At 52.0% G+C, this 12,916-nt stretch overlaps 1 protein-coding gene across 4 annotated transcripts in view; it reads right to left on the reverse strand.

The window, feature by feature from the left end:
- Nucleotides 1–12,916, reverse strand: part of Pdia5 (protein disulfide isomerase associated 5) — a 93,612-nt gene that overhangs the window by 62,015 nt on the left and 18,681 nt on the right. For all 4 annotated transcript variants that reach the window (XR_384604.4, XR_384603.4, XR_384605.4 and 1 more), the window contains exons 2-3: nucleotides 7,209–7,335; nucleotides 5,013–5,100 (exon numbers count right to left, since the gene is read on the reverse strand). Coding sequence is in view for 1 of the 4 variants with exons in the window: in NM_028295.1 (NP_082571.1) it covers nucleotides 5,013–5,100; nucleotides 7,209–7,335 (215 nt within the window). In the remaining 3 variants the exon portion in view is untranslated. The remainder of the gene's footprint in view (nucleotides 1–5,012; nucleotides 5,101–7,208; nucleotides 7,336–12,916) is intronic.

Here is a 12,916-nt window from a genome sequence, read left to right on the forward strand (position 1 = left end):
AGATCTGGAGCCATGGCCCTGAGATGACAAATGGGGTGCTGGGGAAATGAGCAGCAGGTCGCCTTTGGCTCTCTCCACAGCACTAATAACGTCTGACCACTTGTCTCTGTGGCTCCCCCTCAGAAAGGTTTGCCCCCCAAGGCAAGGCCTTGCCTTCACTCACAGCTGCTCCTCAGGGTTACCAGAGCAGTTGGCACATGGTGGCATCCCAACTGGAATGAGAGATGACTAAAAGATGCTATCTTGGAGCTGCTTGGACAAGGCCCTAAATGAACTTCTGGCTTCTTGGGCACCAGGAACTCTGCCAGGTGACAAATCCTGAGGTAGGAGGGGGGGCTCAGTTCTCTGCCCTCTCCCCGACAAGCCCGTCTCTTAAGAGTGTCTAACTATGCACGTGAGCGTGTACTAATTGTGCAGCTCAGACAGTAGAAGTCATAAGAGTTCAGGAAGGGAAGAAAATTACCCACGTGAGGGACTTAAAAGGATCTGCCTTGAGAGATTAAGAACAATTAATTGATCCACTGCCTCCCTCCCTCCCTCCTGCAGAGTGACGGAGGCTCTATGGGGAAAGAAGACAAAGGCAGAGGAACGAGCTACTTTGCCTGAAGTCCCAGAGAGCCAGGCTCTGAGCCCAACTCTCCTCTGGCTGGCAGGAACCAGCTACCAACCTATAGGGAGGCCACATCATCAAGGCCACACACCATCCCTTTCTACTTCGTTTGGCTCTCCACCTTCCCTACAAAGAATGAGGGACAGATCACAGAGGCCTATGTACACCCTCATCCCACATCCTACACCCCAAGAGACATGTACAGGTGGGGGAGGGGGGCTGCTAGTCTGGGTGGCTGCTGCAGGTATGGGGAGCCATGTTGATTAGATGGCTTAAGCTGGGCAGTCAGACTCAGGAGCAGCAGGTGGGGTAAGAGTAAGGAGAGAGAAAGTACTGGGGGCTAAGAGGGGGCATTAATGGATCTTTCCAAATCTGTGGCCTGAACCTGTCTTAAGAGATGGCCTATCAGCTAGCTGCCGAACTGTGCCGGCTCTAGATCTGGCTCCACCAGTAGCAGGCAGGACCTGCAATGAAGCTGCAAAAGGTAGGATTAGATGAGAGTGACTGCCAGATGCCAAGCAAGGACAAGGTGTGGCTCCGGGACAATAAGGGGACAGCTGCAGAGCAGTTGACCTAGGTAGGACAGAGAACTCTCCCATGACAATCAAGAACAATCCTGACTGGCTGGTCTCTTTGGTGCCTACTTCTCCAAGAAGCTAGGATTGATGCTGCACTAAGAACACACAGTGAGAGGACTGTGGCTTCTCCTCCCAAGTGGTCCAGGGCCCCCTCTCCATCTGTACAGACCAGTGTCTAAGCCAGTGGTTCTCACCCTGAGGGTCACATATCAGACATCCTACACATCAGATATTTACATTACAATTCATAACAGTAGCAAACATACAGTTATGAAGTAACTATAAAAATAATTTTATGGTTGGGGGGTCGCCACGACATGAGGATCTGCATTAAAGGGTCACAGCATTAGGTAACCACTAGTCTAAGGTTTCGCTCCTCAGAACTTACTTCCCAAAAGCACACCATATGCCAGAAGATACCTGCAGCCACACAACAAGCATGACACTTCTTACGGGAGTCTATTTTCTCCCATGGGAAGTAACATTTGCCCTGCTTAGGCAAGAAGGTGGAAATGCAAATTTTAAATAATTCTTAGAAGAAAATGTAAGACTTCCAAATACATCCCACCTGCCCTGGCAGGCCCGCAACCTTGCATGTGGGGACTGCTTCAGGGAAATCAGGCAGACGGGAAAGGGGAAGTAAGGGAGTTTGGTTAGGCAGTGGCCGAAGACTCCAGGGAAAGAAGCAGGCAGCAGGTGAGGCGAAAGCCTGACCATGGAACTAACATACCAGGCCTAGTGTCTGTTGCTGGCTTCAGTTCAGCCTCCTAGATGGCAGTTCCACACAAGGCCCCATCAGTGTCACACCAGGCCCCAGAGCACCGGGGAGCTACCAACACCCTCACCTGTGGCCTACCCACTGTGGAGGTCGGAGCTGGAAGGGAGAGGGGGAAGGAAGAAGCGACAAATCCATAGACCAGATCCATGCACTCAAGTAATGGCCAGGGACGAGGAGAAACGTCAACAGAGGAGTACGTGAGCATTGGCACATGTGCATGCGTGTGTGTGTGTGTGTGTGTGTGTGTGTGTGTGTGTGTGTGTGTGAAGGGCAAAGGAAGAGTCGGAAAAATCAGAGTTACAGAATTATCTTTGGAAGGAGAGAAGAGGCCCAAAGAACGGGAGTAGCAGAGACTCTGCTCCTCTCTGGGAGTAAAGTGCAAAGGAAGAGAAAGAAGGGGACAGAGGACAGACAGCACCTCAGCACATCAGAGAGGAGAGGAGAGTCAGAATGAGAGGAGGCTCCACAGAGCAGACTCTGGCACTGGAAGGCACATGCTCACCAGAGAGCTAAGCACACCAAGCTGGCAGCTTTGGGCACTTTCCGAACCAGATGATTCTGGGATGAGAACGATTTGAAAGCTCCTATTGTGTATTTCACGGACGGTTATAACGTGGTCCAGAAATAGTTGGTGATCTGCAGAGGTTCCACAGTGGAACTCAAAAGCCAGGTCCCCTGCTCTGCAGTTGTACAAAATCCACTCCACTCGATGGCGGGCCTCCAGTTCACACTCTTCCTGTCTCAGCATCCTGAATACTGGATATTACAGGTGTGTACCACATGTCCGGCTCACCTTACACTTCTAAAGAACACAGCAAAGCATGCTATGGACTCTACACCCAATTGCTCTTCAGGGAGGGCTCCTTCTCCAGAGCCAAGGCAAGAAGTCTAGCTGGGGAGACTGAGATGGGAACCTCAGCAGAACTTACTGTGGGGTGGCTAGCGGACCATCTGATGCTTCATAGCAATACTCAAAAAGAGGAACAGCGTCTCCAAGCCGCTTCCTCCCTCCTCAGCAGAGAGTGCCAGAAAGCCATCTCAAAACACTTCTGCCAGGAACAGGAGGGTCTCATCTTCGAACTCACAGACACACACTGGTTGCATACAGGACAAGGCGATGCCTAGGCTCCCATGCGGTTCACGTGGTGAGTGCCTTAAGGCTTCACAGGGTACATTCTAAGGACTAGGAGGTAGAATGAATAGGCAGAAGGGCAGAAGCCAGCTAGCTCATCCCTTGGGTTCTTGTTGTCTAACAGCGGTCCCTGAGACCTACCACTCAGGGTGGCTTATAGGGATCAGAACCTGAGCACTGTCCCTTGGGCTGTTATGGGACGAGTCGGTCGGCAGTACTTTGCCTCTAACCCCAAGCCCAGACCCAGATATCCGGGCTTTGCCGTAATCTACCTACTTGGCTAAACTACTTTGAGATTGTATTTCCTCTTATAAGGATAAACCTGATAAACCAGGGGCAGTGACTGGACCAGACCTGCCTCTTGAACAAGGTGCCTTTTCTAAGCCCTAACCTACCTTTGCCTAGAGTTCAATTCGAGCATATTAAATTCACAGGATTTTCCCATTGGCGCTAATGCCAGACACTCAGACTACAATTTTGTCCTAATCTCTAAATTGATCTTGCTTTACTCACTGACCCCGGGTCCTACTAGCTCAGGTATCCTGCTGTGGAGGTTCCATAGCCCCTCTGGAAGCAGGACGCTCATCCCCACAGGCAGCGCTTAAGGGCCATGATGCAGGGAGCTCTGGCATGGAAAGCCAGGGCAGAAGGAGCACATGATCATCTAGGGTCTTTGCCCCGCCCCTGGAACATCACTGCCTCGGCAAAGGTTTCCTTGACCTTTCCAGACTCTGTGTGCTGACTGCCTCTTGGCTATGGAGCCTCTTTACAGCGCTGTTCACTTGGCTGGCAGCCTAAGCCCTGGCTTGTGTCTGCTTCTTCCTCACGCACTGCGCCCCTAGAAGGCACAGCTATTCATCTGTGAATCCTCAAAGCACACAGTAAGTACTTGGTAAAAGCTAATGGAAAGACCTGGAAGGAAGAGCCACTACATCAAAGCTCTTCCGCTCGCTCCTGGAACCTGTAAGCCTCTTAAGAAATGCCCTACAATAAGGCCCCATCAGCTTGGCAAAAGCTCTGTCATCTTCAGGTATGGAAAACTCCAAAGTGCCCTCTGATAGATTGTGTCATTTACCCAGTGACATGGAGCACTGCTAGTCATATGGGGGTGACGGAGACACCTGAAAGGTAGCAGTGCTGTCAAGCCAACTATAAACTGGAGTCAACCAATGGCCGAGACCTCAGTGGCCACCCAGTGAGCGGTCTTTTCTGCTCAGCCACTGTTGGCATGAATCTGGAGGCATGAAGGTAGCCACGTGCACCCGTGCACATGCATGCACACTCCTCCATACATGCCTCTCCTGTGCTATTCTCTCTCTCCTCTGCAGCTTAAAATTCAATGTGTACCAACACCGCACAGAAAGAGGATGTAAACGCCCTGCAGTAGACCATCGGTCATTTAGGACTCAGAATAGCAAGGTTATTCTTGCCTAGGGCTCACCAACTTACTTAACCGGCACAGGCCTGAGCTGGCCTCGGGCCACGGCGGCAGAGTCTGGTGGCCAGACTGTACTGCAGGATTGAGAAGGGCCTGGACTGGAGATGAAGCTCACGGCTCACTGCTATTGCTGCAGACCTACCACGAGCCAACTGGGTGACCCTGAAAATCACCCGTGTCTGGAATCAAGGCTCCTGTTTTCCAATAGGGAAGATTCCCTCTGCCCTACCACCCTCTGAGAAGATAAGGCAATACACAGGACATAAAGGAAAGAGAGAGCGTCAGGAAAATGAGGAGAAAGGAGTCCATGGAATGGGCAGACAGGGGTGGGGAGCCAAACCTTCCCTCTGCGAGGCAGAAGGGATCCCACGTGACCTCAGGGATCTCTCTATCATCCTCTCTCTTCTTCCTCAGCCACCAGAGGCCCCAAGCTTACCCCTAGCCCGGCCAGTATGCCCTGTGTCCCCAGTACATACCCGCAGTCCACCCAGCAGACGGTGCCTTGGCCTTTCACTGCCTGGGCCACGGTGGACAGGAGCTTAAGATGACTTTCAGCTGCTACCTCTGTGAAAGAAAGAGCAAACGTTTGTGTCCAAGGGCTCTGGACCACGGGCAGGGTGGGGTGAGCACAAGAGTCCCTCTTTGGTCTGGGTGTCCAGGTGTCGGGACAGAGCTTCTGGATCAGGATTTCAACTCTGCCAATCGACTGCCAGGGTTTTTCAGCTGGTGTTTGATACCTGTACCTGGCCCACTCTCAGTCACGTCCTCCTTACCAGCCTGTGAACTCACTCAAAGGGCCCAGCAGGCAGATCCCGGTGAACAGCAATCTGCTGCCTTCTCTTGCCCCAAACCCCGTGGTACACCCCAAAGCCAAGCAGAAATGATATCTGAATTATGTGCCTCCGAGGCGCTCCTCTTGCAGGGTGGAAACGGGAGCTGTCTGTGAATACAAAGCATGCTGAGCCTTTCACAGATACGAACAATAAGCATCGCTGAAGAAACACGCTCAGAGTCGTTCAGAGGAGGCATTCCCAGGAAACCCCAGCCAGGGCAGCAGGAGGCAGCAAACCACTGAAGCGGGGAAGCCATTGTTCCACTGTGCACACCAGTGGGGTAGGGTCGGGGTGGGGGTGCAGATAAAGCACCCCACCATGGGAAGGGGAAAGTGGCTTGGAAGGATGGGAGGAGGGAAACTAAACCCACCAGAAGCCAGAGTCTGGGGCAGTAAGCACAGACAAGATGCAGGAAGTGAAGCCATCACCCAGGCCCTGCCCCAGTGTGCTGGGGCAGCACAGGGGCTATACTTCCAATGAACTGAACAAAGGTGGGGTCGGGTAGGAGCAAAGTGATGGTCAGGCTCTCCCTTCATTAGTGACCCCTCGACTCCATCATGAACCCCAACTTCCCACTCTCCAACTCTGCCAGACTTCTGTCTCAGGCCTGTGCTGGTTCCAAAGCCATGACTCTGCAGAGCTGCCCACTTTCCGCGAGACTCTATCTGAAGAAATGAGACGCAGAGATGCCATACGGGACCGGCTCTGCCACCAGGTGTGGCTGGCCTCACGTGTCATGTCTTCTTATCCCTGGTGACCTCATTTATAAATAGGAGACTACCCGACAGTCTGCACTGCCTCCCTTGTGGCAAGGAACAAATGAGACAGTCATAATGGCTCCCCCAGTCACGGGGACTGTCCGAGAGAAAAACCCAGCAGTTTACCAGAGGGTTACCCCAAAGAGTTTCTCACTAACAACCAGCCCAGACACAAGAAAAGCCCCAATAGAGATTCCCGTTGCCTCAGTTTCCCTACTTCAGAAAAACAGTAGGCTCACATACTGGCCTCCTAAGAGGTAGCTCGGTGAAAGTGCATCCAGACCCCCAGGAGCAGTAAGGGGTAAGAATGGCCATATGTCGTGAATGCTCAGGGGGTACAGCCTTCTCGAGGGACACACGGCCAAATCATCCATCAGCCCAGAGTGCCAATGGGATCTGTGTAGCAGATGAGTTGCCAAGAGGATCTGTGCCCAGAATGAGCCTAGCCACTAGCTGCTACTTCTCCAGGACACAGAAAACTTGGCGTCCTCAGGAACAGCAAAAACACTTAACTCTGTTGGAATCACAGTGACAGCCAGCCACTTGTCCTTCCCCAAAGTCACTGCCAAGAGCCAAGCAAACTGTCCAGTGTACTCGCACCAGCCCAAGGTCAGAGGAGTGGCAGGTGGCTGCTCCTTCCTGGAGAGGTGGCTGGGCCTCAACTTGGGAGTCCACTCCAAAGTCAGTCTTGCATCTCACCCCACAGCAGGACCCCCAGAGGTCAGGCAAGACCAGGACCACCTGCTCAGGTAAATGTCCGCAGACCTGGGACCAGTTCAATTGGCAACAGGCCAGCCTGGTAGTTAATCTGCAGCTCCCAGGGAGCCTGCTCCAGCAGGGCTGGGGCCTGTGGCTGGCAGGGAGTCAGGGTGTCCACCCAGCACTCACAGGCTCCTCCCTGTCAGGCTAGGTTGGGGATCCAAAGGATTCTTCCCACAGGATGCTCATAAGAAGGAGGTGCAAAATGACCCCCCAAATAACCAAACACACCTTCAAAGAGAGTGAAGAATACTAGCGCCCCCTCTGGTGCTCTCCCCTCTGCGTCCCACGGCACCCTGATAGGTCTGGAGGGACCACTTACCGGATTCCGAGTAAAGCACCAGCACGTTATTGCGGGTCCTGAGAAGTTTCTTCAAGTCCTTAGGGTCGGAGATTCTCTCAATGAGCGAAGAGACCTTTGTGGAGGACAGCCATGTCGGCAGGACCACCTAGAGACCAAGCAGCCAAAGCCCATGAAGTCTAACTTCTCTCTCACCCAGGGTGCCCACAGACAATCCACCCCAAAGCACATGCTCTTTTTGTAATCTGAAATTTAAAACGTTTTCATCCATAAAATTTTTCTTAGATAAGTTCACACCTGTACAGGATGCCCCCTGACTTCTCTCACCCCCACTGTCTCCCGTAACCTTACCATCCCGACCAAACCCTTCCTCCCCACAAATCTCTCTTCACACTGGTTCATTTGATCTCCTGACCCACTAAATTTAACCTAGAGCATCTTTGTGGCCATGGGTTTAGATAGAGCTTTACTTCAGATCCTTGTAGGCTCGGCAGTGGGTAAAAAAAATTGAAGACCCTGATACTCATCTCCTGGAATATATCAGTGGCCAATAATTTAGCAGTAAGTGGTAGGGTCTGCCGAGCCTTCCCACTTCCATGGCTGACTGTTAACAAGGCCAGCCTTATCAAACCACATGTTTCTTGCTGGAAGATGGAGTGAAGCAACCCCTCCCAGAGTACCACACCTACCTCTTTACCTCTAGAGCTCCCACTTGGCCCACTCCAGTCCCCACCTTACCCACACCCTCTGTGTACTCTAGTGAGATTGTCTGGACTGTACCCATACATAATGCACTGCCACCCACAGACAAGAACTCTCTAAGAGAGTGATGTCTAATTGCAAGGGCCACACGTGACAGTCTGAAAACTCCATCCCACCTAGAAGCACCAATACACAGAACCCAAGTTTTCTCTTACACCCAGGATGGAATGGATGGGTGTAAGGCTAAGCTTTTCTCACTCGGCCGAACAATTGCAGAGATCTGGCTAATCATACACCTTAAGTCCCAACACTTGGGAGGCAGAGGCAGGTAAATCTCTGAGTTGGAGGACCAGCCTGGTCTACAGAGTGAGTTCCACGACAGCCAGGGCTATACAGAGAAACCCTGTCTTGAAAAACAACAAATAAACAAACAAAACAGAAAAAAGAACAAGCCAAGTGTCCCCAAGCTCTTGGGGCCTGGAGATGCCCAGTGCCTCTGCAGGCATGAGGGAGAGCTGACTGGAAGCAGAGTTGATGGTGGGACACAGGAATAAGGAGGTAGATCTTCCAGGCCAGCTTACATGGTGACGCAACTGAATACTTCCTGAACAGTGCTGACAAAAAAGGAGGTCTTAAAAGGCAGCTCCACCCTTGAAAGACCAGGGGCAAGAGCCCTCTGCACCTCTGCACGGCAGTCTGGAGAGCACAGCCTTCAGAGTTCTCAGAAGTGTCACCATACACCCAGCCACACCACCTGCCAGTCAGGAGTTTGTCACACCAGCTGAAGATAACTCACATGTGCGAAGTGTACCAACGACACACTTTTTCTCAGAGAGTCATGGGAACCCACGCTCTTCTGAGACAAGAAATAAATGAAGAATGAGGGTGAGAGAATCTAGAAAACAAAGGACCCAGCACGGAGAGAGGCAGGATGCGTTTCCATGAGGATGGTGAGGGGTGGGCCTGGGACGGGACACTGTCAGCAGGTGTGGTGATTTGAATAGTAATGGCCCTCATAGGCTTATATGTTTGAAAGCTTGGTCATTCAATGCTACTTGACAGGGATTGGGGGTGTGACCTTTTGGAGCAGGTGTGGCCTTGTTGGAGGACTTGTGTCACTGGAGGTGGGCTTTGAGATGTCAGAAGCTCAAGCCAGGACCAGTGTCCTGCACCATGTCTGTCTGAATCCCACCATCCGTCCTGCCATGAGGATAATGGATTAAACCCCTGAACAGTAAGCCAGCCCCAGTTAAACGCTTTATTCTGTCCTGTAGAAGAACTGTGGTAGTCATGGTGTCTCTTCTCAGCAACAGAACGCCAATGTGTTTGCAGCAGGCTACAAAGCAACCAGCTGCTACAAGGTCAGAGGTGATGGAGAAGAGACAGGCACAAAAGCAACTGGAGACCATGTACTGTCCTCTTCCACCGTGAGAGGAGTCTGAATTTCTTCCAGAACCATGCAAACAAGTAATCTAAATTTCTGATGTGCCCCACACCAGTCAAGCCATCTCCTCTTTGCCACCCAATGTCTTGACCTATGTCTATGCTTCACCTCTCAAAAGCTAAGGTGCTTGGCAACAGCACTGAACCTTTCAGAGGCCCAGTGACTCACTTGTGCCATGGGGATGGTGATAGCTCCCTGGGGACATTGCTAGGACACATGGGACAACTCCTTAAAGGTGCTTTACAAAAAGCCACAAAGCACTCTAAGAATATCGGATAACATAACATCCAATGTCCACCACCAGATCAATGGGGGAAGAGAGAGACAAGACCAGACTCTAACAAGCTTCAATAAAATCTGCCACTAGAATCAGAGTTCCTTCTCCCCAGGGGGAGTCAGCAGGCTCCTTCCCTTGCCAGCGCCGCTCACCATGCCTGAGGAGCCACCGCTTTGTGCAGACCATCTTCAAAGCTCAGGAGAACTTCCCTTCAGTGTTGACTACCACATGACATCCCACTGCTGCAAGCGGGCTTGTGAGCTGAACCATAAAAGGTCCATGGCTCAGTGCACACACACACACACACACACACACACACAGAGCAGTGACTGAGAAAACAACTGGACAATGTGGGAGAGAAACGTGGAGACTTGCTGATTTGCCTTCCTCCCTCAGACAATACCGTCAGGAAACATAACTGCCCTGGCTAGGGACCCCCTCCACATCAACCTCCCTGGGTCTGGCAGGCACCTGTCAGGCAGCAAAAGTGCTATGGCCTCACTGACACAGCACCAATAGTTGAAACCATAGAAATCCCCATCTCCCACCGACCCTGGCTTCCTTTATATAAATCCCAACAGTCCCTTAGGTCATCCAACAACCAAGGGCCACCTGAGATGAACCTGCCACCTTCCAGCCAGCCACTAAAGCTTCAGGCCCAGTGTTTACTGACACAGTAGAAAAGCTAAGCTTCTCTGAAAATACCCTCAGCAAATTGACTTTGCCTGAAATCCACCACACAAGGAGAAGCTAGGGCTGGCACTGGTCCTTCCTAACAGCAGGCTCGCATAGACATCTCTGTGAAGGGTCTGCAGCCTTACTGGGTCCTTATCCCTATTTAAGATTAAGAGCTCTGGAAGGGGTGGGGGAGACAAGATACCCTGAGTGTCCTCAGGAGTGATTAATAAACACAAGAAATCACACCGGGCCTACAGATGCCATCCCTCAGAGAACATGTCACCAAGTGAGCCCTTGGTGGCTCTAAGAGGTCCGGAAAGAAGCATGAAATCCAGGGAGACTGCAGCATAATAAGCATCGAGAATGGACACTGAGGAAGGCCGGGAGTTGGTCCTCTGACAGCCTAGAACTTGACAGTGGTCATCAGGGGAGTGGCAGGATGAACATCACACTCATCTTCCCAGAACTCCAGAATCGGTGGCAGGGATAGAGGGACCAGCCAGCTGACTGAGCACATAAGAGAAAAGGGTCCATCCAGCCATCTCCAATGACCATTCACAGGAAGTGAAGGCGGAAGGAAAGAAAGTCCAAAACAGCTCCAAAGATGGAACTGCAGCCAAACACGGGAGACGGACCAACGGCAGAGGCAGCTTTTTTCCTGGACTGAAGAAGATGGCAGTGGGCTAAGATTTCTGGGACCGTGGCCAACAGACATGTGAAAAAGCACCCATGAGCACCACACGTCCTCCAGGCTAGACGATAAGCCGTGAGGCAACTGGAGCCAGAGAGGGGACAAGGGAGAAGGGCCCAGCCCAGGAAAAAGGATGGTTTTAGGAACAGGAGTGAGACCTTACCCAGTGGTGAGACAGGAAGGCAGGGTGAGTAGAGTGGGGAAAGGTTGGAAAAGCCTGGTGGCTGCCACAGTCTATGGGAAAGCATGTTGGGGGAAAGGAAAGACTGGAAGCCAGGACACTGAGGCATTATAGCCAGTCCAAGAGCTGGGCAATAAAAGAAGCATCAAGAAGGTAGAGTTGGTTAGAGGGTCCCCACTGAGGAGAGCCTGCAGGTGCCTGTGGGCACATAAGACTCAGGGTCTGCCAGGAGGCCTAACAGAGAGAGGAAACCCAACCAGAATGGCCAGACCACAGGGAACACAGGGAGATGTGGCATAAGCTAAGACTTCTAAGAAAGGGCCCCAAGACCTCACTCGCCCTCACAAGCACCCACAGAGGCAGCCCGGAGGAAAGCCCTTCTCCTACCCCTTAAGGCCCCCTTTCCCCCAGCCACTGAACAGTCTATTTTCTCCTCTGCTTCCTCTGTTAACCCTTTCCAGCAAGGCTCCTTCCCTCCCTTGACACAAGCTACAGTGAGCCCGGATCACCTTGCCCAGAGACCAGCAGATGCCACTTCTCAAGTCACAACCCACAAGCCTGCCTGACAACGATATAGTTAGAGCCACAATAGCAGCGTTAATGGTGCCCAGATTATCGGCAAACCTGCTGTGCTCCAGGGAGGAAAAGGCGGTATTGGAGTGCTCCCAAAGCCAGCACCAGTCTAGTTCCTGGGCTTGGCAAGCCTTTGCACTGGCAGTCAAGAACTCAGGAGTGAGAGGGGAGGAAAGATGACCTTTGTTCACACCTCACTCTCCTCTGACCATCTGCATGTACTGCCGCTCAGCCCCTATTGCGCGGAGACCAGTAAAATACTTCCCTGGTTGAAACTGATGGAGAACAAAGGTCCCCTTTTCTCCTACAGAGGAGACCCTCCCCTCAACGCCGATTCTGCTGGTGGTACCATAAAAGATCACCCCACATCATCATCAGAGAACCACCCTGCCCCAATCACCAGTCCCCTTCCACCACCCCCTCTCCCCTTCAGTGAACGAAAGGCTTCCTTCAGGGTCCTGTGAAACCCTCATCCTAGCACAAATGGGTAAAGGGAAGGATGTCTCTGAATAGCTCGCCTATCTACATGGCTGCCTCTCTCCCACCACACAGTTCATCTGTTTCTGGGCCTCCCCTCCATCCTCAGCCCCATGGCATCTTTTAGACACCCTGAAAAGAGCAGCGACTCTGGGGTCAAACAAGACATGGCATGAATCCAGTTGCCATCATTTACAAGACCTCAGGCTTGTTACTAGACTGCTGAGTGCCATCTCTCAACCCAGAAGGGCAGAGGATAATATCCATGCTCACCTGGTGGCTTGGCTCATTATTAAATGAGGGAGGAGGAAGACATGAACCTAATGCAATACTTGGCAGACATAGCACATAACAAGTGCTAATTGCCTCTGAGTATGATTAGCGAGCAAGGACAACAACAACCGGGGACCTCCTCTTCCTCCCGGAGACCTCGCCTGCAATCAGGCAGAGCCACAGGTCCAGGCAGGAAGGCATGCACACGTACGCACATTCTGCACCAGAAAACCTGGCGTGTTTAGCCATCTGCATAGCGACCTGCTGTAGAGGTCACACAGCACATTTAGAACCCTGCCAGGTATCATGCGCGCGTGGTGACGAGATTACCGCGAGGGTAACCCAGCAGGTGGGTACTTGTGTCCTACAGAAGATGGAAGGGCACCAGAGGTTAGATGACCAAGGACATGTTGTAGCTACACAGTAGAGGCAG

The sequence above is a fragment of the Mus musculus genome, chromosome 16 (assembly GCF_000001635.26).
Source record: "Mus musculus strain C57BL/6J chromosome 16, GRCm38.p6 C57BL/6J".
In the NCBI taxonomy this organism is placed as follows: Eukaryota; Metazoa; Chordata; class Mammalia; order Rodentia; family Muridae; genus Mus; species Mus musculus.